The 19,704-nt window shown below is 36.8% G+C and overlaps 1 protein-coding gene across 5 annotated transcripts in view; it reads left to right on the top strand.

The window, feature by feature from the left end:
• The first annotated feature begins 6,386 nt into the window (after positions 1-6,386).
• Noc3l (NOC3 like DNA replication regulator) overlaps positions 6,387-19,704 on the top strand; it is a 48,766-nt gene continuing 35,448 nt past the window's right edge. For all 5 annotated transcript variants that reach the window (XR_015440370.1, XM_021253073.2, XM_021253075.2 and 2 more), the window contains exons 1-9: positions 6,387-6,564; positions 7,810-8,017; positions 10,134-10,266; positions 13,149-13,306; positions 14,117-14,173; positions 15,179-15,309; positions 17,395-17,556; positions 17,932-18,025; positions 19,485-19,660. Coding sequence is in view for 4 of the 5 variants with exons in the window: in XM_021253073.2 (XP_021108732.1) it covers positions 6,556-6,564; positions 7,810-8,017; positions 10,134-10,266; positions 13,149-13,306; positions 14,117-14,173; positions 15,179-15,309; positions 17,395-17,556; positions 17,932-18,025; positions 19,485-19,660 (1,128 nt within the window). In the remaining variant the exon portion in view is untranslated. The remainder of the gene's footprint in view (positions 6,565-7,809; positions 8,018-10,133; positions 10,267-13,148; positions 13,307-14,116; positions 14,174-15,178; positions 15,310-17,394; positions 17,557-17,931; positions 18,026-19,484; positions 19,661-19,704) is intronic.

Below are 19,704 nucleotides of genomic sequence, written 5' to 3'. Positions count from 1 at the left end.
GTTCCTTTCTCTCCACACTCCCGCCAGCATTTGTTATTGCTTGACTTCATAATAGCAAGCATGCTTTCTGGGGTGAGGTGGAATCTCAGTGTTGTTTTCATCTGCAGCTCTCGAATGACCAGTGATGTTGAACATTTTTTCCTATGTTTATTTGCTGCTTTTACTTCTTTGTCTGAGAAATGTCTATTCATTTCAGATGCTCATTTTTGAATTGGGTTTTTGAATTTGGGGGATCTGATTTTTTTCATTTCTTTATATATTCTAGATAGTAGTCCTTTGACTGAGTTACAACTGCTAAAAATTTTTCTCACATTGTAGCTTATCTTTTAGCTCTGTTGGTCCCTTCTCTTGGAGTGCAGAAGCTTTTTACTAAGGTGAGATCCAAGTTGTTGATTCTTTGTGCTAGTTTCCGTTATATGCCTCCTTTATGTGTACATTAAATTCTTTTTCCTGAATTGAAAAGTTTTCTGCTATTATGTCAGTAAATGGGGTTTTTGAGTACCGTTTAGGCTGTTTTCTGATTTTTCACTAATTCTAATTAAACTTAGATTAATCTTCTTTGATTCTTCTATCAGCTGTTGGACCCAGTTTTCATGTTCCCTTGTTCTTTTTAGGTATATCTCAATAACTGGTCACCAACAACAGCCCTGTCTTCTAGTTCTGACATCTATCCTCACATTGGTTACTTCAAATGCCCATACTTTTGCAAGAATTTTTTTTTTTTTCCTGGTACTGGAGATTGAACTCCGGTCCTTGTGCTTGCTCAGCAGGTGGCGAAACCACTGAGCTAAATCCCTGGCCCTTGAATGAATTTTTAATCACTTGAATTTCTATCTGGAGCACTTTTTAATGTGCTCTAATTCTTTTCCATGCTTGTCAATCATGGTTTGCATTGTTTTATTTAGTTCTGCCAGCTTTTTATTAGTGTTTTCTGTAGATTCACTGATTGTTTTATTTGGCCCAATATCTGTTTACGTGTATCTTCTCTACTTATCAAATGCCTTATTGATCCATTTTGTTATCTCCCCTAATATCATTTCAAATAATTCAGGTGTATGGGTTTTGGTTTCCTGCTCTTTAATGCCCCATAGATCAGCTTTGGGGAAGCTGAAGTTTTTTGAGGCATGTTGTTGTCTGTTTTCTCATGTTTCTGCATGTATGTGTGTGTGTGTGTGTGTGTGTGTGTGTGCGCGCGCGCGCGCTTGTGTGTGTATGGAGGCTTGCAGGTTGATAGTAGTGGAAAGCTTTGTTTCTAGTATGGACTCTTTTTTTAGTTAATGTCTACTCTTCAGAGGTGTCCTCTAGGTGTGGCTATTGACCTTTGCCTCTGTCCCAGGATCCAATTGCCTTCATTTACTTGGGATGGGAGGTTACAGTGTATTTGACCCAGACACAGTTCTCCTAAAACTAGGGACAATATTGCTAATGAATCCAAGGAAATCCAGATATTTGCATTGCATGAAAACTGATTAATAGCAACAGTTATGTCATCTTGGATGTAGTAATAAGATCACCATAAATTACAGCATCGTGTACAAAGTGAATTTGAAAAATCCTAAGGACCAATAATGAACCACCCTTCAACACAGAAAAGAGATCTATAATTATACTATGGACATTAAGACAAACCAAGTATTGACCTACTATTGACCTTCAGTAAGTATCTTCTAAGTAGAACAAGTTTACCTCTACTAACAATAAAGCAGTATTCAACAGCAATAGCATAAAGTTAACTAGCTATTTAGAGATTCATAAAGCTTAGTAGTTACACTATTAAAGGTAGACGGGGTGGAGAATCAGAGAATGAAAAAAGCAAAATTTGAGGGCCAGGGATTTAGCTCAGTGGTTCTGCCGCCTGCCTCGCAAGTGGAAGGTCCCAAGTTCCATCCCCGGTACCTGGTGTTGGGGGGAAGTAAAATTTGAAAAGCTAATCAATGGGATATGAGAAGGAGGAGAGAAAAGTGAGATGGGGGTCCTATTGAGGAATAAAAGGAAATTAATAGTGTCAGAGAACAGTCACAAGAAAGAATGAACAAGAAAAAAGAAAAAAGATAAACAGATCAAAATATAGGAAATAAAAGAAAGATAAAACAGAAGAGGAGAAAAGGTAAAAGTGGAAAAAGAAAAGGAGAGAAAAGAAACTAAATGAAGGGGAAAAAGGAGAGAAAACTTCCAATCCTCCCAAAAAACCTTATAAAGGAAAAGTAAAATTAATAAAAAAATAGAAAAATTGAAAAAAGATTGATTGAAAGAAGTAAATTACTATGTTTTTCAATGAGTAGTTTGTTTCCCAAGATCTTCAGTGTTAGAATCCAGCCAGTAATGATTTTCTTCACCCAGCTTTAGGGACTATGGGTTTTTGAGGTGCCATCCTTGCACCAGGGGCCCCTCTGTCTATTCTCCCCAGACTGTGGTTATCATCCAAAACATGGTGTGTCCTTTCTCCCATTGGTAGATGGAAAACGTAATCAGCCCTCTGATCTCAGCTGGATTTAGACCTCAAGGTTGGGTTTCCAGTGGACAGTTGGACTTAAATGTCAATAGTTGTGGGGTCTGGTTGTTCCCTTTTTGCCCTGGGCATTGGCCTCATCCAGGAGTAGGTTTGTTGGTTAGTTCTTGCCTCTGTTGCCCCATGCCAAAGGGAAGTAAAATGCAGAGCTGGAGTGAAAGTTGTGTATTGTTGTACTCTTGTTTGTGTGTGTGTTTAAGGAGTGTACCATGCGTAGGCTGTGGACCTTCTTACTTGTGCCAGGCAACTTAATCTATTGTCTATTTTGGTGGACCAAAATAGACATTATTTGCATTGTTTGTGTGACCTTGTAAGAACATGTTATTGGATCTATCTGAACTTTGTCATTTCTACAGTTTCCTTTTAAGTATACATTACTCTATCATTTTCAATACAACAGCTTTTCTTTGTTTTACTACCTATAGATCTCTTCTGTTATTCTCTGTTTGATTGTGCATAATTATCTTTCTTGACTATATCATATTTTTCTCAGCTATATTTTAACATTGTTAAAGGTAGAGGCCATGACATAGATCTCTTCAAATTCTTAATGTTGGAAATTTGGAGATTTACATTAATAATGTCATACCATTTAATAATTTTCATAGGGGAAATAAAATATCTACTTTGAACCTGTTTCTGGACTTTAAGTTTCTACATGTCAATCAGTCATTTAAAGGAAAACTAAAGGCACAATCACATAGGAATGGATATATTAGAATGAAATACAATTCCAATCAACTAATCAGATGCAGATATATTGTCCACATATCTACATTTCTGTGAAGATAGTTCTCAAGTGGTACAATGACATGATCATAAAGAACTCACATTATAAGTTATCACAAATGAAATCATCACTACCTCTTAATAGTTTCTGATTTCTATTGAGTTCATTGGTAGCCATGTAACGGAGTTCTAGATTCCTGATAATAGGCTCCAAATTAATAAGATGATTCTTTCTATAAATCAGTGAGTGAAAGATTTAGAATTCTATAAGACTGACATCTCAGAATTATTATTTATTAAAGTCCTTTGATTTGGAACTCAAGGTAACTTTAAATCGTAGTAATCCCTATTTCATTCAGATATACAAAGCAAGGATCCCAACACTCCAGAGAACAAGCCATGGCTTTCATGGCCATTCCCCATATTATAACTCCTCCTCCTTTCCTTTCACCTCCTCCTCTGCTTCTTACTTTTTTTTTTTCAGTACCAGGGATTGAACTCGGGACTTTGTGCCTGCAAGGCAGGTGATGGAACCGTGAGCTAAATCCCTGGCTTTCTTCTTCTTACTTTTATCCTCTTTCTCCTCCCCCTTCTCCACTTCCAATTCCTCTTCCTCCTCCCCCTTCTTTAATAAACAAACATATTTGAAAACTGCCACTAAATTGGTACAGTACAATATGGATTCTGGTATTTCATTCCACAAGATAATTTATGTAATTTGTAACAAAGGACTCCTTGAATGTTTGCCTCTTTGGAATATAAAATGGTGATGAAAGAAGCCCATCCCTCTGTATCCCAAATTAGAAAACAAAAGGGTCATCATTGTCAATTATCTTGTACATAAAAGGATCTGGCAGGCTGCACAACAGTTCACCCTAGTGGGACCCTGGGGAATTAGAAAACACTTCCATTTTCTCAAGACTCTTAATAGGAAAAAAACAAAAAACAAAGCAAAACAAAATTACTAAATTACACATCATTGAGGGTAGTAGCATATAGAGTTGTGCAATATATAATCCTCCCTTAGGTCAAAGTCCTTGACCATGCTCAACCCTCTTTCTGTTTCCCTTTCTAAGACTTGGGAGAGGGGAGGAGTCTAGAGTCTCTGTTTATGTCTTTGGTAAAGAGTAGTATTTTCTATGAATAATATTTTACATCCATGAGGATGGGGAGGACAAACTGGGCTTAGCAATGGACTGAATGGGGGATAACAAAAAGCTGGAGACAACAGTTAAGCAGTTAGTAAGATTAAGTTAGGAGGAATCATATAAGCTTTCATTTTTAAGTTTGCTTGCAGACAATAGGCTGCTCAAGTTCAAGATAGGAGAGGTTTAGTTTGTCAACAAATGGTTAAAAATGGTCTAGAGATTTTAGTTGATTATACATTTAAAATGGCCCAAGAGTATGACAAATTTTCTAAAAAAAAAGCTAGCACAGACTTGGGCTTAGACAAGAGGAACTGGAGATGCAGAGAAAGTACTGTTTTTTTTCTGGATGCAAAAGCAGGAAAGGAGGAATTAAAAAATAGCAATGAAAGGTAGATAAGATATTAGAAAAAAAATTAAAGATGGAAAGAGATTTGAATATGTTTATAGGCTAAGGGGTAGAATATATTAGGGAAAAGAGGAAAAGAACGGGGAAAAGAGGAAAAGATTGAAGAAAAGATAATTATATAAGAGTTTGAAGAAGCCTGCCGGAGTTGGTTTTGAACTGGAATTACTTGGAAAGTCTAGATGGAAAGCTGAAAGCGCCTGCAGATGTTCATAGATCTGGGAAAGAATTCAGGGACTTGAGAAGGACATAGGCTGATATTTTCAGTTTGTTTGGTGAGGTAATACTCCAGTGGGATAGGCTCTGCTGTTGTTTCAGAGGCAGAGTGTGGAAGGAGAGAGCAAAGGGAAACTGGAAGGGAAGTGGAAAGAATGCAGTTAGAATGGGATTGTTGGTCTCTGAGGAGGGATGCAGAAAGGGTTGGCAGGTTTCTTCTCAGTCTTTGTAAGACCAACAGCGTCAACAACCTCAGAAACTGTTGGAGCCAGTGATAGCTTTTCTCACCTGCTCTGGATTGTGAGGACAATTGTTCCAGGCCTGTGGTGGAGTCACATGCTAGCTGGGTGTAGGAACACATACTTGCAATCCCAGCACTCTGAGAGGTTGAGGCAGGAGGATCCAAGTGCAAGCCCAGCCTGGGAAATTTGGCAACTTAGTGAGACCCTGTCTTAAAATAAAAATTAAAGGGCGGGGGGGCTGGGATATAGTTTAGTGCAAAGGCCTTGGGTTCAATTCCTAGTACTGGGGGAAAAAGTTCACATGTTTAAAACACACACACACACACACACACACACACACACACACACGCACACCTGAAATGGAATCCTTAAATTTATTCCAGGAAAAAAGGTCTTGGGAGGCAAGAATTTGAAAAACATATCTTGCAATGGATAAATCTTGTAAGAATTAATGACTTTGGCAGAAGCTTGTAGAATTTATCCAAAGGTAATGGTTATAAGATGTTGAAATTCAGATGAGTCTCACAGATACAGTTCTTTATTAGATAATGGTTAAAATTAAAGAAAATACATTTAAAAACAAAACAGTAAAAACCATACACTTTTGAGTGACATGGGTGAAGAAATCACTTGTCGGGCCGGGGATGTTGCTCAGGGACACGGTACCTGCCTGGTAAGCGCAAGGTCCTGAGTTCGATCCTCTGTACCAAAAAGAAAAAAAGAAAAAAAAGAAATCACTTATTCCACAAACACACCCAGAGTGCCACTGAGGAAGGAGCAATAAACACAAGAAATAAGCTTCACTCTGTCCTCAAAATCTTACGGAGGAAAAGGTTTAGGAAAACCAGGACCTGTAACAGGATGAGATAAGCCACGTGAGTGAAGAAGGACACAAAATCCAGTACGCTGATGTAAAAAGTCAAGTCCTCACATTCTGAGAGGAGGAGCATGATTTCTTCAAGAAAATGGTTGAGAGCCAAAGAACCAGTCAAGGAACCTCTTAAGGAATCCACGTCCCCGCTGTCACCCGCCCTTGGCTCAGGCTCCACTCTGGGTGTGCGTGCGCCGGTGCGCGCGCACGCCGGGTCGCTGCCTCCCAGGGCCGGGACAGTCACCGCGAGGGGGCGTGCGTCTGACCTACCTACGGAAGTCCCGCCTCACGTTTCCGTCGGTGGAGGATGGGGAGGGACTGGAGGCTGCTTCCGGTCCTGGAGTTTTAGTGGTTCGGGCACGTGTGTCAGTCTCGGGGGTTCCTGGATTACCCTTCCTCTTGGTGAACTTGGGTTGGAACTTCCTTCAGGCCTAAGGATGAAGGCGGTAAGTGTCCTCCGGAGACCAGTTCCGGCGCCTTAAGGACTGTTCTAGTTAACGGAGTCCCAGCCTGGTTTACCTTTTCACACTTGCCCAGGGGGAGGTGGCCTGGCTTGGGGTCCTTCCAGGATCTGTGCAAGGTCAGCCTTCAGGTCCTTGCCGATTTCTTAGTCTTCCACTGTGCGCCCCTACAGCTTCAGGGGGGCGCGTTGGGACAGGCACTAAATCTTAAACCTATGGAATGTCAGACTTTGAAGGGTTATTCTAGACCGCATTTCGAACCCTTTTCTTACAGATGAGAAGCAGGTTGTACCTCTTAATAAGTGTATGATATGAGTTACTGGACCCGAGACTAGTCCGTTTGAAGGACAGAGATAGGAAAGCTAGTAATTTGCTCTGATTCTCATTGAAAATTAAGAGAGTGCTTGGATTTGAATTTCTGAATGAAGAGTCACAGGAAATTCAGTTGTGCCTTAGTTTAGGATCTTTGGCAAATGACATAATCTCTCTGTGCCTCTGCTTCTTCATCAGAAATGTGAGGATAACAGCTCTCACTAGGCTGTTGGAGGTGGTTTGTTGGAGCACTTTGTAAACGATAAAACAGTATAGAAATATTGGTCGTTACTGTTGAAGACATCCATTATTTTTCTTTAAATTACAGGTGTGAATCTATCCTTGAATAACCGTTTGCCTTAGAATCAGAGTCTTTTTACCAGGGATCGAACTTGGGACCTTGTGCTTGTGAGGCAGGCGGCGCAACCACTGAGCTAAATCCCTAGTCCCGGAGTCTTTTTAAAAGATGTTAGGTCCTTATGAGTGGCTATGGATTCTAGTTGCAAGAAAGCCCCAGGTGGAACAACTGATGCTCTAATGCCACTCTGTAGGATTACTTTCATAATTGTTTCAACTTTTTTTTTTTTTTTTTTTTTTGCGGTACTGGGGATTGAATGTAGGGCCTTTGTGCTGAGCTACATCTTCAACCCTTTTTTATTATTTATTTTGAGAAAGGATCTCGCTAAGTTGCTGAATTGCCCAGGCTGGCCAATTTTGAGATCCTCCTGCTTTAGCCTTCCTGAGTGCTGGGATTACCAGCACGCAGCCACCATGCTTGGTTTTAACTCTTACTGTGATCCATGGCTGTGAGGCATTAAACTAGTGGAATTGGTCTGATGAAATTTAAATCAATTCTCTTCAACCTGATTTAAAAAATAAAATAATTGAAATTTCTCACCCCTTGTTACTTTTTTGTAGAGAAGAAATAAAAAACAAGTCCCAAGCTTTCGCAAGTTGCTGAAAACTAGTAAAGTCAAACTTGAAAACAAGCTGAAAAATAAGCAATTTAAACAACAAAGCACACTAAAGAAGTACCGAAAAGAACAGAGGAAACTAAGGCAAGCTGTAAAAGATGCTGCATCTAAAAATCCCATCCCATTGGAGGACCCAAAGAAAATACGACCAGGTAATTGTGAGAGTAACCACATACCCTAGCTTCCATTGAATTTTTCTGCGTTGTTCTTCATGAAAGTAGCTTTGCTTTCTAGTAATCACTCCTGTTCTCAGATCTTAAGAGTAGGTAAAAAGAGTAGTCCTAATGTGTTATCACAATCAGTATGATGCAGTTCAGTGTAGTATTCAGAGTGAGAAATACTAGTAGCTTCTGCTTTTAGTTTGTCTAGAAAACATCTAAAGAAGTAGTACTTGGAAAAACAAGCCATGTGAATAAATGTTGGGCATTTTGCCAGGGCTTTCCCATTCACTGGGATTTAAACACTGATTTTCTCTGATGCACTCTTCACAGTGTTGCCAGTTTGCATTTCCTTTCTAAACTTTTGACTTTTCTTTTCACTTCTTTTTTTTGGTACTGGGTATTGAACTTGGGACCTTGTGCTTGCGAGGCAGGCGGCAGAACCATGGAGCTAAATCCCGGCCCTTCTTTTCACTTCTAAACTAGGAGTAAAATTGAGCCATAATTATCAGAATTATTTTGTAATACTATCCAAAAACTCCAGCTTCTCAAAACATAAAAGTAATATGAAAATTTTGAGTTGCCAGTTCTACAGCTTTACTGGTACTTCATATTTGACTTTGTCTGTTTACTAAATAACTACTCTTGAAGTGTTCATCTCATTCAATCCTGACAGTTTGATTCCTTGGCCACTTACTACTGTGATGTATGAAAGGTCATTAGACTAGAAGTCAGGAAGAGGCTTTTCTCTTGTTACTTTTTAGCTATATGAACTTGATTGGTCACTTAAACTCTAAGTACTTTAAGTAAAAAATTAATTGGGTGAGTTGGACACTTTTAAAGAGTTCTAAGTTTTACAATTTAAAAATATGATGTACTAATAATTCCACAATAAAAGCAAAAGATTTCTTTATTCTTACAGTTCAGCATCTAAGCGAACTCTGTCAGAAGAGAATAGGGGGCAGAGATGCAAGTGCTATTTAATCTGGTATGGGAGTTAGAAGTTTTTTTTTTTTTTTAGAACTGGGGATCAAACTCAGGACCTTGCACGTGTGAGGCAGGCACAGTGCCACTGAGCTAAATCCCTGGCCTGGGAGATAGAAGTTTTTGGCTTATGATCTCACTTTTCTCTTAAAAGTAGGAAGCTGTGTAGGTCCTCTGAGTATGAAGTGGGGATGGGATTAGAAGTGTGATGATATGTGAAAAAATATTCCGTGGAAGAGCAAAAGTTGACCAAGGAAACACTGATTGCTGGTAATTTGTTCAAGAAATGAAATGTCCATTTAAGGCAGATAGAAATTTGATTCTGTGCAGTGTGTACATTTATATAGCAATTCTTACCAGTCTTCCCGCTGTTAGGAAGAATTAAAAATTCTGTGGGGGACCTCACTCAGACTGTCTTTTTTATAGCAGAATCCTCAGCATTTAACAAGGTTTCTGGCAGTCAGCATTCTTTTTTTTTTTTTTTTTTCTAAGAGCGAACAACCAAGACAATGAACAGAAAAGAAAATTAAATTATTTGTAGTAGAGTTTTGTTAGATGTGAATGTCTTGAGTATAGAAAGAAAAGTACTTGAGAATATTGGCATAAAAATGGTTGAAGTGTTACCATGCAGTCACAGTGAGACAGTAAAGACAGAACATATTGGTAGGTAAAGTGGAGTGGTTGAAGGATTGAAGATCTATATATTTAGTTAATGAAGAAATACATTGGAAGTAACTGAGTGAGAGCTAGAAGGATAAAAGGATGTAGCCACGGTGGAGTGAGGACCAAGGTCTGGGATATGGCCCTTGGAGAGTATAGCTGAAGTAGAATGGAAGCAAAAGTTATTGGAGATAAAAGAAGCTAAGAGACTAAGTTACTGGTTCTCAAGTGCCCTGAGAGACATCTCAGAATATGTAAAGACATTATTTTTTGTTGTTACAATGACCTGGGAATGCTCTTGGTATCCCAGTACCACAAAGAATTACTGTATTGTGCCTGATATGTTAGAAGTACTCCCACTAGAAACATTGGACTAAGGTTTAGAAAAATTTAAGCTTTTTCTCTTGGACATAAAACATGCAGAGAGTTCTAAATGTCTAAATTTGAGTTTTCTTTTGTGGAGCAGTTAAAAGACTGGAGAAGGAAGAGGAAGAAGAAGAGGAAGCTCTTCCTTTAGATATGATGGATGAAGATGACTTACAGTTAATGAAGGACTTAGGACAAAGAGCATCTTTTCTAACAAGAGATCTTTCATCTAGGTAATACTTCATTTGGATTATCATTCACAAACTTGGTTCTGAATTTTACTTAGGTGACTAGGTCAAATCACTTATCTGTGAGCAGTGTTTACAAAGAGTAAACTTACTCAGTTTATCTATCTATCTATCTATCTATCTATCTATCTATCTATTTATTTATTTTTTGGGTATGGGGCTTGAACTTGGGTCCTTGCACTTGTACAGCAGGTGGCAAAACCACTGGGCTAAATCCCGGCCCTCAGTTTATTTTTTAAGTAAAAAAAATTTGAATTTGAACAGTGAAGTATAGTGAATGGGGAACAATGCTGTTCTAGGTGAGTAATTTGCAAAACAGTCATTAGTTCTTTATGACATGATATCACTTAATGCCATTAGCTTGCTAGGTAGGGAAAACTGGTTCTTCCGTCACAATCACATGGTGTATATCTGAACTTTAATCTTCAAAGTGGTATGCTATGCTATGCTTGCTTTGGAAGATCTTGAGAATGTAAAAGAACACAGTGTCATCCTTGGCTCAGCATCCTGTTACCATTGTGATGAACTCAAGTGTTCTGAGTATCTGCTGAAAATGCTGTGATAAAAGTTATTTCAGCATGAGTGGTTCATTTCTAGTGAATTGTAGATCACATTATAAAGTGATCGCTCATGGTTCTCAAGTATTTTTCACTATGTAATAAGCATAACATAAAATATGTGCTAGCTTTGTACAGTGGCAGTAGCCAATGAGGTTTATCTGAGGTACAGTGATAATCAGTTTTTATCAGTAAGGTTTCTAGTCAGTAGCAGACTATTAATAATTAAACTTTTGGGAAATCAAAAGTTATACTTGAAGCTGGGCTTGGTGGTGCATGTCTGTAATTCCAGCACACTGGGAAACTGAGGCAGGAGGATCCCAAGTTTGAGCCTAGCCTGGATAATTTAGTGACTTAGCAAAACCCTTTCCCATCATAAAAATAAAAGAAGTAGGGATGTAGCTCAGTGCAGAGGCTCTGGATTCATTCCCTGCTACTGCAAAACAAACAAAAAAACCAAAACAAAACAAAATAAAAAACCCCCCAAAAACAGGGCCGGGGATTTAGCTCAGTGGTTCCGGTGCCTGCCTCGCAGTGCAAGGACCAGAGTTCGATCCCTGGTACCAAAAAAAAAAAAAACCCAAAAAACAAAAAAGCCCAGAAAGTTATACTTGGATTTTTTGCTTTGCAGGGATAGGGGAGTGCTCCTAACATCTGGGTCCTAACTCATTTCAAGGGTAAAATGTTAAGTCTTTAGGTATCTTTTAACATGCTCACTGTGGGGCTGTAATTTGTATGTCTTGCTGCTAGGCGGCTCTGATTTGAATTTGATTATTTCCGCTGGCTTGAACCAGCACAGTGGATGAATGACTGTCTCATCAGGTGGCTTCTACTGCTTCTCAGGGGCTCTTTGATTACAGTAATGCAAAGAAAGTCATTGATTTAGCAGACCAAGTATCATTATATTACAGTTCTTTAAGGAAAACATTAACATGGTGGTGCACACTCGTAATCCCAGCACTCGGGAGGCTGTGGCAGGAGGATTGCCATGAGTTGGAGGCCACCCTGGACTACATAGTGAGACTCTCAAAAAAAGTATACAATAATTGTAATACAGCTAGTTTGTGGTACAGTAGTTATTGGCAATGGGATGCTTGTAAGATTTCCATGTTGAAATTTAAAAAATTCTTGGTGAATTATTCATGAATATAAATAAATTTCTTTTAATTTAATGAAATAAGTTGTTGAATCAATTTTTAATAATATTTTTTATTTTTTAATAATTTAAAATTAATTAATTTTAATTGGTATGAATAGTATTAGTATTTGAACTTGGGCACTAATTATTCACATTCATGCAACTAACTTGATTTGGTCCATTTATAAACTTTTTATTAATTTTATTAGTAAAAAGACCAATAAAAGTGATTAGATTCATTTGTACCACCTGTGGTTCAAGCTGCCCAATTGGATAGTCATACAACCACTGGAAGGGCCAGGGGTTTGGCTCGGTGGTTCCGCCGCCTGCCTTGCAGGTGCAGGGTCCTGAGTTCGATCTCCGGTACCAAAAAAAACCAAAACCCACTAGTAGTTCAAGCTGGTGGGAGTGTGTTAAGGTATATATATTCTTTTCAATTTTTATTTTTCACTAGTACATGTTTGCAGTACATTATGAATACAGTCCTCATGGGAGTTGGTACATATAATAACACCTCTCAATTCTTTTTTTATCTCCTCCCCTCCCTTCCCTTCCTCGCATCTCTTAGTTCCCTTCCTTTTTGCTGCAAAAGATCTATTTTCTATTATTTGTCTTTTATTTTGCTCTTTATATTTTGGATTTCTCATCGGAGAGAAACCATGTGATATTTAAGATTGTATATCTATTTCATTTAACATTATGGTCTCAGGGTGCATCTGTTTTCCTAGAGATGACTCAAATTTGTCCTCCTTTACGGGGGAGTAGTTCTCCATTGTGTGTATAAATACCACATTTTCTTTGTCCATTCATCTGTTGATAGGTACATAGGCCATTCCGTGATTTAGCTGTTCTGAGTTGTGCTGCTGTAAACATGGCTATGCCTGTATCACTGTAATATGATTTTAATTCTTTTTTTTTTTTTGTACTGGGGATCGAACTCTGGGCCTTGCGCTTGTGAGGCAGTGGCGGAACCACTGAACTAAATCCCTGGCCCCGATGATTTTAATTCTTGAGAAGATTCCTAGAAGGAGAATGAATAGCCTACATTGAATGGAATTTCTATTTTTGGTTTTTTGAGAAATCTGTATACTGATTTCTGTAATGGTTGTACTAGTTTATATTCCCATCAACCTTTTAAGATATATTAAAATAATAGAATTATTTTTCTGCAGTGAGCCACTTCATGGCAAGAAACGAAAGCATGAGCGCATCATAGATAAATATGAAAAAATACCAAGAACTCTGCAAACTGCACCAGAGAAGGAACTGATTCACTTGCTTCCTATCAAAGATAAAAGTGGTATAATTCCACAGACCAGGGAGAAACCCGGTGAGTCTGAGTGATGTTTAGTTAAACATTAGCTACTAATATTAAAACCTATATTTTGATTTAAAATTTTTAGTTTTATTTTGACATTTACTTATGTCTACAAAATAGGAGTAGCCACAGTTAGCCATATAGCAAGATTGATGCTTTTGACCAGAAGTAGAGATGATTATTCATCAGGTATTCATTGTAGTATGAATATAACTGAAGCTCAAGGTTCCAGTGATTTTCTTTGCAACTAATTTATTTCACCAAACTCTTTTGCTTCATTTATTTGCAGTGCTGGGATCAAACCTAGTGCCTTGTGGCAAGCACTCTACCAGTGAGCTACATTGTAGCCCCAAAATTCTTTTGTTTAGGGCATATTAATTATCTTTGACCTTCTTTTTAAAATGTGTATAGTGTTTGTTATAATCCAGACTGGCCTTTTACTCACTTGTAGCCCAGAGTGACCTTAAACTTGTGATCCTTCTGCTGTAATGCTAGGATTACAGGTGCCACCATGATCAACTTTAATGTATCTTTTGGTGTATGTTTGTAAAATAAAATACATAGAAAGAAAGAAAGATATGAAGTTGCATGGTTTATCAAAAAGCACACACCCCATAAAACTAGGAGGGAAATCTAGGCAAGAAATAAATATTGCCAGCATGTAAAACCTTTTATTGTGCTTCCTTGAATCACTAACTGCTCCTTCCCTATAGACATACTTACTCACTTGAGTTTTGTGGTAATCATTTCCCTGTTTTTCTTTATGGTCTCACGACTTAAGTATATTATCACAATTTCAATACATATATTTTGCCCTAATAGTTATTGACAGTGACAGAGATGAAGAGGATCAAAAAGAAGAGCTGGAACTTGAGGAAGGTAATAGGGTGCATCTTTACATTGACTAAATAGTTAATTCAGAATTACATTTTTTATATAATAATAAGTGAATTAATTTTCAGCAAGATCTGGTGTATATATTTTGGGGTACTGCTAATTTAAAGGTCATTTTGAACATTTTTCCACATTTGAAAGTCATAGCTTGTGGATTTTGATGCATGTTTTTTTATTATGGAAAAATTTACAAATTTTAGTTGTTCTGAATTTCTTTTAATTGTAAGATAAGGGCTTATTTACTAATAACAGCTATCTTTTTCACTTTAAGTTTCAAAAATAATTTCGTGGTATAAATCCTGGTTTATTACTAGAGCAATTATACTTTGTATATGTCTGTTTAGATCACTAAATGTGGATTTCTAAAAGCCAGTAATTGAAGTAAGAAAGGACAAATTTTATTGTTTCAAACTATACTCATTTAGAATCCCTGACAGAACAAACTGATTAAATTTTACCTTCATTTAGCAAACCTCGGTAATTGTGTAAATGAAATTGGAGGTTAATTATTTAACTGTTTTCAGTCATCTATCATAGGCTCATTACAGATAATGCTTTTGTGCTCATTAAATTTATTCTCTGTGAATTTCTTAAGGTGGACAAGTTTTGTGTAATTAAAAGTACTGCATAGAGTTGAAAACAAATAATATTCTGTATTTAGAAAAAGGTAAATCTGAATTCCCCTTATTGGGAGTTTATTAACATTGTAGTTAAGAATGTGAGCTGTAGAATAATATTACCAGAGTTTGAATCCCATTTCTGTTAGGTTTATGAAATTAGCCCAGTTACTTTCTTTCCTTTTGCCTGTACTTTCCTTATCTACGAAATGAGTCAAATGAGTTACATGATTGTTGAAAAGGATGATATATATATAGTAATGAATACAATATTCTTAGCTTTCATTGTTATCAGTGTTAAAAGAAAATTATTAATTAATTTTCTTGGCTATTTATAAGTAATGTTTAAAACAGAAAATTGAATCTGTTTCAGAGGTCATTGAAGAACCTGTTCGAGAGCTGACTATAGAAGAACATTTGATTGAGAGGAAGAAGAAGCTACAGGAAAAGAAAATACATATTGCAACTTTGGCATCTGCCATATTATCAGATCCAGAAAGTAATGTAGGTAGTATTTATTTCTGTGGGCTTTTCATATGAGATGTCTTATAAATATGTTACATATTAAGATTCTCTTATTGCCTATTACTATCACAAAGAAGACATAAAGGAGCTGATTAGAATAAGACAGTAGAGATAATCTTAGCTTAATCCTACATCTGAATTTAATTTCTGTTGTAATCTTAGAGAAGTCACAGATTCTCTGAATCATACTTATTTTTCTCATTTCCAAGTGAAGATATCAGATTATGGTGTTAATTCTAAAAGTAGTAAGTATATAAACATTAAACGTATTAGGAAGAACTTGTAAGTTTGTTGATCTATAGAGTTTTTAATAAGGAATATGCTACACAAAAGTCAGTGGAATTCAATAATGTATATTTTTAGGGTGGGGGATGTAGCTCAGGGGCGCTGCACTTGCCTGGCAAGCATAAGATCCTGAGTTCTATTCCCGGTTATATATATTTCTAAAAAATTTTTTGCGATAGGATCTCACTATGTAGTTCAGGCTGACCTTGAACTCACTGTGTAGCCCAGGTTGGCCTCAAACTCTTGGCAATCCTCCTGCCTCAGATTCCCAAGTGCTGGGATTACAGTTGTATGCTACCATGCCCAGCTGTCAGAAATAGTTTTAAGTGGAAAATATTTTAAGTGAAATAGGACCAGAGTTATAGCGAATTATTACTGGTTCTTATATACAGTATAGATAGCGGCAGAAGTAGTGATAGAACATATGAACTCAGAGAACCTGAGGTTTAGTATTGGCTGTGCTAAGTACTGTTTGTGAGACTTTGCGTAAGTCATTTTAACCAAGACTTAATTTCCTCCTCTCTAAAAAAGAGGGTAGTATTCATTGGAAAACTTTGTTGTGACAATTACATGAGAAGATAAAAATGATGGAAATCATAGAAAGTGATATTGTTCTTATTGGTATCTCCAGCTACCTACTATGACAAGTATTTGTTTTTTGAATAATAAAATAGAGAATTTACACTTACAGAAAAAATTTCATATGGGTACACTTTGGAGTAGTACTGGTCTTTTTCTGATAAAGGGAAAAATCTGGATCAGAGTTTTTTCACTTGTATAGTCTTATTTATTATGAAACTATAGAGACAAGTTCTGGTGATCACATTTTATAACTAGAAAACATTTTACAACTTAAAACATCCAATTGATTTTTTTTCCAGATTTTAATAATGAGTAGATTGGAATCCAGGCGTGCTAATAGTTTGGAGTCTTATGCTCATTTCACACAATTTAGGAATGGCAGATATGTGGTGGCGTATTTTTCCCACTCCTTGCTATGGTAAATATTGGTAAACATGCAGAACATTGCTTTTCAAGTTATCATTCCAGTAGGGTGTGGTAGTGCATGTCTGTAATCCCTGTAATCAGAGTTGGGAGTCTGAGGCATGAAGACTACAAGCTCAAAGCCAGCCTAGACAACTTAATGAGATCATAATTAAAAAAAAAATAGAACTAGGATGTAGCTCAGTGGTAGAGTGCCTAGCATGTTTAAGACCCTGTTCTATCCTTAGTACTAGCAAAATAAACGAAAACAAAACAAACCCCAAATTTCCAGCAGGAAATAATATTCATCAAAGCAAACACATTAGTTGAAAATGTTTTGCTTCTGCGTTGCATTATACATATTATCTTTGTACGAATCTTGTTGAAATTAATGTAGCTGACAGTATTATATTTAATTCTTGATTATGTGTGTGTGATTGTATTTGATTGGTGTGTATGACATTTTAATATGTCAAAAAAAGGTTTAGGAAAATAGATATGCTTTAAGAAAACTCAGTATAAAAGAATTTCTAAAAATAGGTAACTTTCCAAAGTTAAACTTTTTAATAAAGACTATTTTTCCAACTACTTGTATAACAAAAATCTGTTTAGCTTGGCACTTAAGTGATTTATCTGTTGGTAACATGAGCAGTGTCTGGAGAGTTACTTGTGGCTTGACCAGATGTTTTTGGTCATTATGAGAACTCAGACTTACTGTAGCAGCTATGAAGCTGTATTTTATTCAGAATTGTTTTACCATGATTTCTGTAGCCTTATAAATTATTTCTTTAACAGATTAAAAAATTGAAAGAGTTACGTTCCTTGCTGGTGGAACAAGACCCTGATGTGGCTGTTACTGTTCGAAAGTTGGTGATAATTTCTCTGATGGAGCTATTTAAGGATATTACTCCTTCATATAAAATCCGGCCCCTAACAGAGGCAGAAAAATCTACTAAGGTAATGTAAGGTACAATTACTGCACAAAGCAAGCTGAGAAACTGTGTGTGGTGGTGCATGCATGCTTGTAATTCTAGCTACGCAGAAGGCTGAGGCAGGCTTGCAAGTTTGAGATTGGTGTGGGCAGCTTAGTGAGACCCTGTCTCAAAACAAAAAAGGTCTGAAGATGTAGCTCAGTGCTCCTTGGGTTCAATTCCCAGTACTGCAAGGGAAAAAAAAGCTAAAAATTTTGGGATTATAGATGGGAAAAATAAAGTGTTTCTTTTTTTTTTTTTAACCCCCCCCCCACTGGGTATATATGAGCCACACATATGTTGTGCTATTTTTTAAATTTTAATATTCTGATTTTAAAAATGATCTTTTTGGTCTTTTCAGATCCGCAAAGAAACTCAGAAGTTAAGAGAATTTGAAGAAGGCCTGGTTAGCCAATATAAATTTTATCTGGAAAATTTGGAGCAAATGGTGAAAGGTATATTAAATATATGTTAAAAGTGCATACTTAGGGATGGGGATTTAGCTCAGTGGTTCCGCCACCTGCCTCGCAAGCACAAGGTCCCAAGTTCCATCCCCAGAACCAAAAAAAAAAACCGCATACTTAAGTCTTAATCACAAAGTGAATTATATTCTGTGTTGTGTAGTGACAGCAGGTGTATGGTGAGGACCTGAGTGAGACTTCCTGAGTTCAACCTGGTTCCACCACTTACTACCTTTATTACTTTTGTGATGGGCAAGTTTCTTTTATCTTTCTGTGACTCAGTTTTCCTGTCTATGAAATGGGAATAATAAGAAGAGCACTTGCCTCAGGATTATTGTGGAAAGTAAGAGCTGGGGATTTAGCTCAGTGGCACCGCACCTGCTTTGCAAATGCAAGATCCTGAGTTCATTCCCCAGTACCAGAAAAAAAAAAAAAAAGAGACATTGTGGAAAGTAAATGAATTTATAAACAAATTAAAACTGTGCCTAGCATTTCAAGGTACTATATTTTATTTGCTATTAGTTTTAACTTGCTATATTACTATTAATATATATTAGTATATAATATTAGTATTGTTGCTGTAGTACTTTAGTAAGTAGTTGTATGTTTTTTGAATTTATGAATCCTTGGGATTTAATCTATTTTTTTAAAAATTTGGAAATGGTAGTCAGAGAAAGATACCTTAAGATGTATGTGACTGTCCTGAAAATGAACTTAAGAATCAGTTATTAAGGAGCATAAACTCTTCTATCAAACCTTTTTCTGTTTCTTCAGCAAAGAAAGGGCTTAGGAAAGATTGGCGTGTGAATGCAGAAGAGATTTAATCACCTAGGGCAGGTGCTTTCATTTGATCCATTTGGGCTCCTCCAGTTAGTGTTAAGGCCTAAGAACTACTGAATCCTATTGGCCCCATAAGGGTGTGAAAGTGAAGGAGAGTGGAGTGGTGTGAGTGACATGGATATGGCTTCTGTATTTTGATGTCCCAACTGGAATCTACTTACTAGCATTTGCTTTTTCAAGGATACAGCCTGGGAGCTTTGTACAGACTTTGCCCATTGAAAATATAAGATGAGCCAGCCACACATGTCATTTTGAAAAATTGAGGCCACACTAAAAGTTAAAAAGTAATGAAATTAATTTAACAGTAAGTTTTATATATATACCCAGATTGTCATGTCAGCATGTAATCTATTTTAAAAATTAGTGTGATTTAAAAATTTTCTTTATTTGGTCCTAGATTTAAAATCCAGTGTGTATTTTACACATGAACATATGTGAACATTTCACATGCTCAGTAGCCTCTGATATCTAAGCAAATCAGACACTCAAATCTTTTTTCTTTTCTTCCTTCTTTTTTTATTCTTCTAGTTTTTCAAATTGTGAAATTTACTTTAAGAGAAAGTTAATTAGCTTAAATATTGGCCAATGATTAATTACATTTATCTTTTAATAGACTGGAAGCAAAGAAAGCTGAAGAAAAGTAATGTAGTTTCCTTAAAGGCATACAAAGGACTGGCTGAAGTGGCTGTGAAGAGCCTATGTGAGCTGTTGGTTGCTCTGCCTCATTTTAATTTTCACAACAACATCATCGTATTGATTGTCCCTCTCATGAATGATATGTCAAAATCAGTAGGTTGCTTTAAATGATTACTGTTATGCTTAACAAATTTATA

The sequence above is a fragment of the Heterocephalus glaber genome, unplaced genomic scaffold, assembly GCF_053883595.1.
Source record: "Heterocephalus glaber isolate CG9 unplaced genomic scaffold, H.glaber_assembly_v1.0 deba00001497, whole genome shotgun sequence".
In the NCBI taxonomy this organism is placed as follows: domain Eukaryota; kingdom Metazoa; phylum Chordata; class Mammalia; order Rodentia; family Bathyergidae; genus Heterocephalus; species Heterocephalus glaber.
The sequence above is the reverse complement of the archived record's forward strand: the minus strand, read 5'-3'. Positions and strand labels throughout refer to the sequence as shown.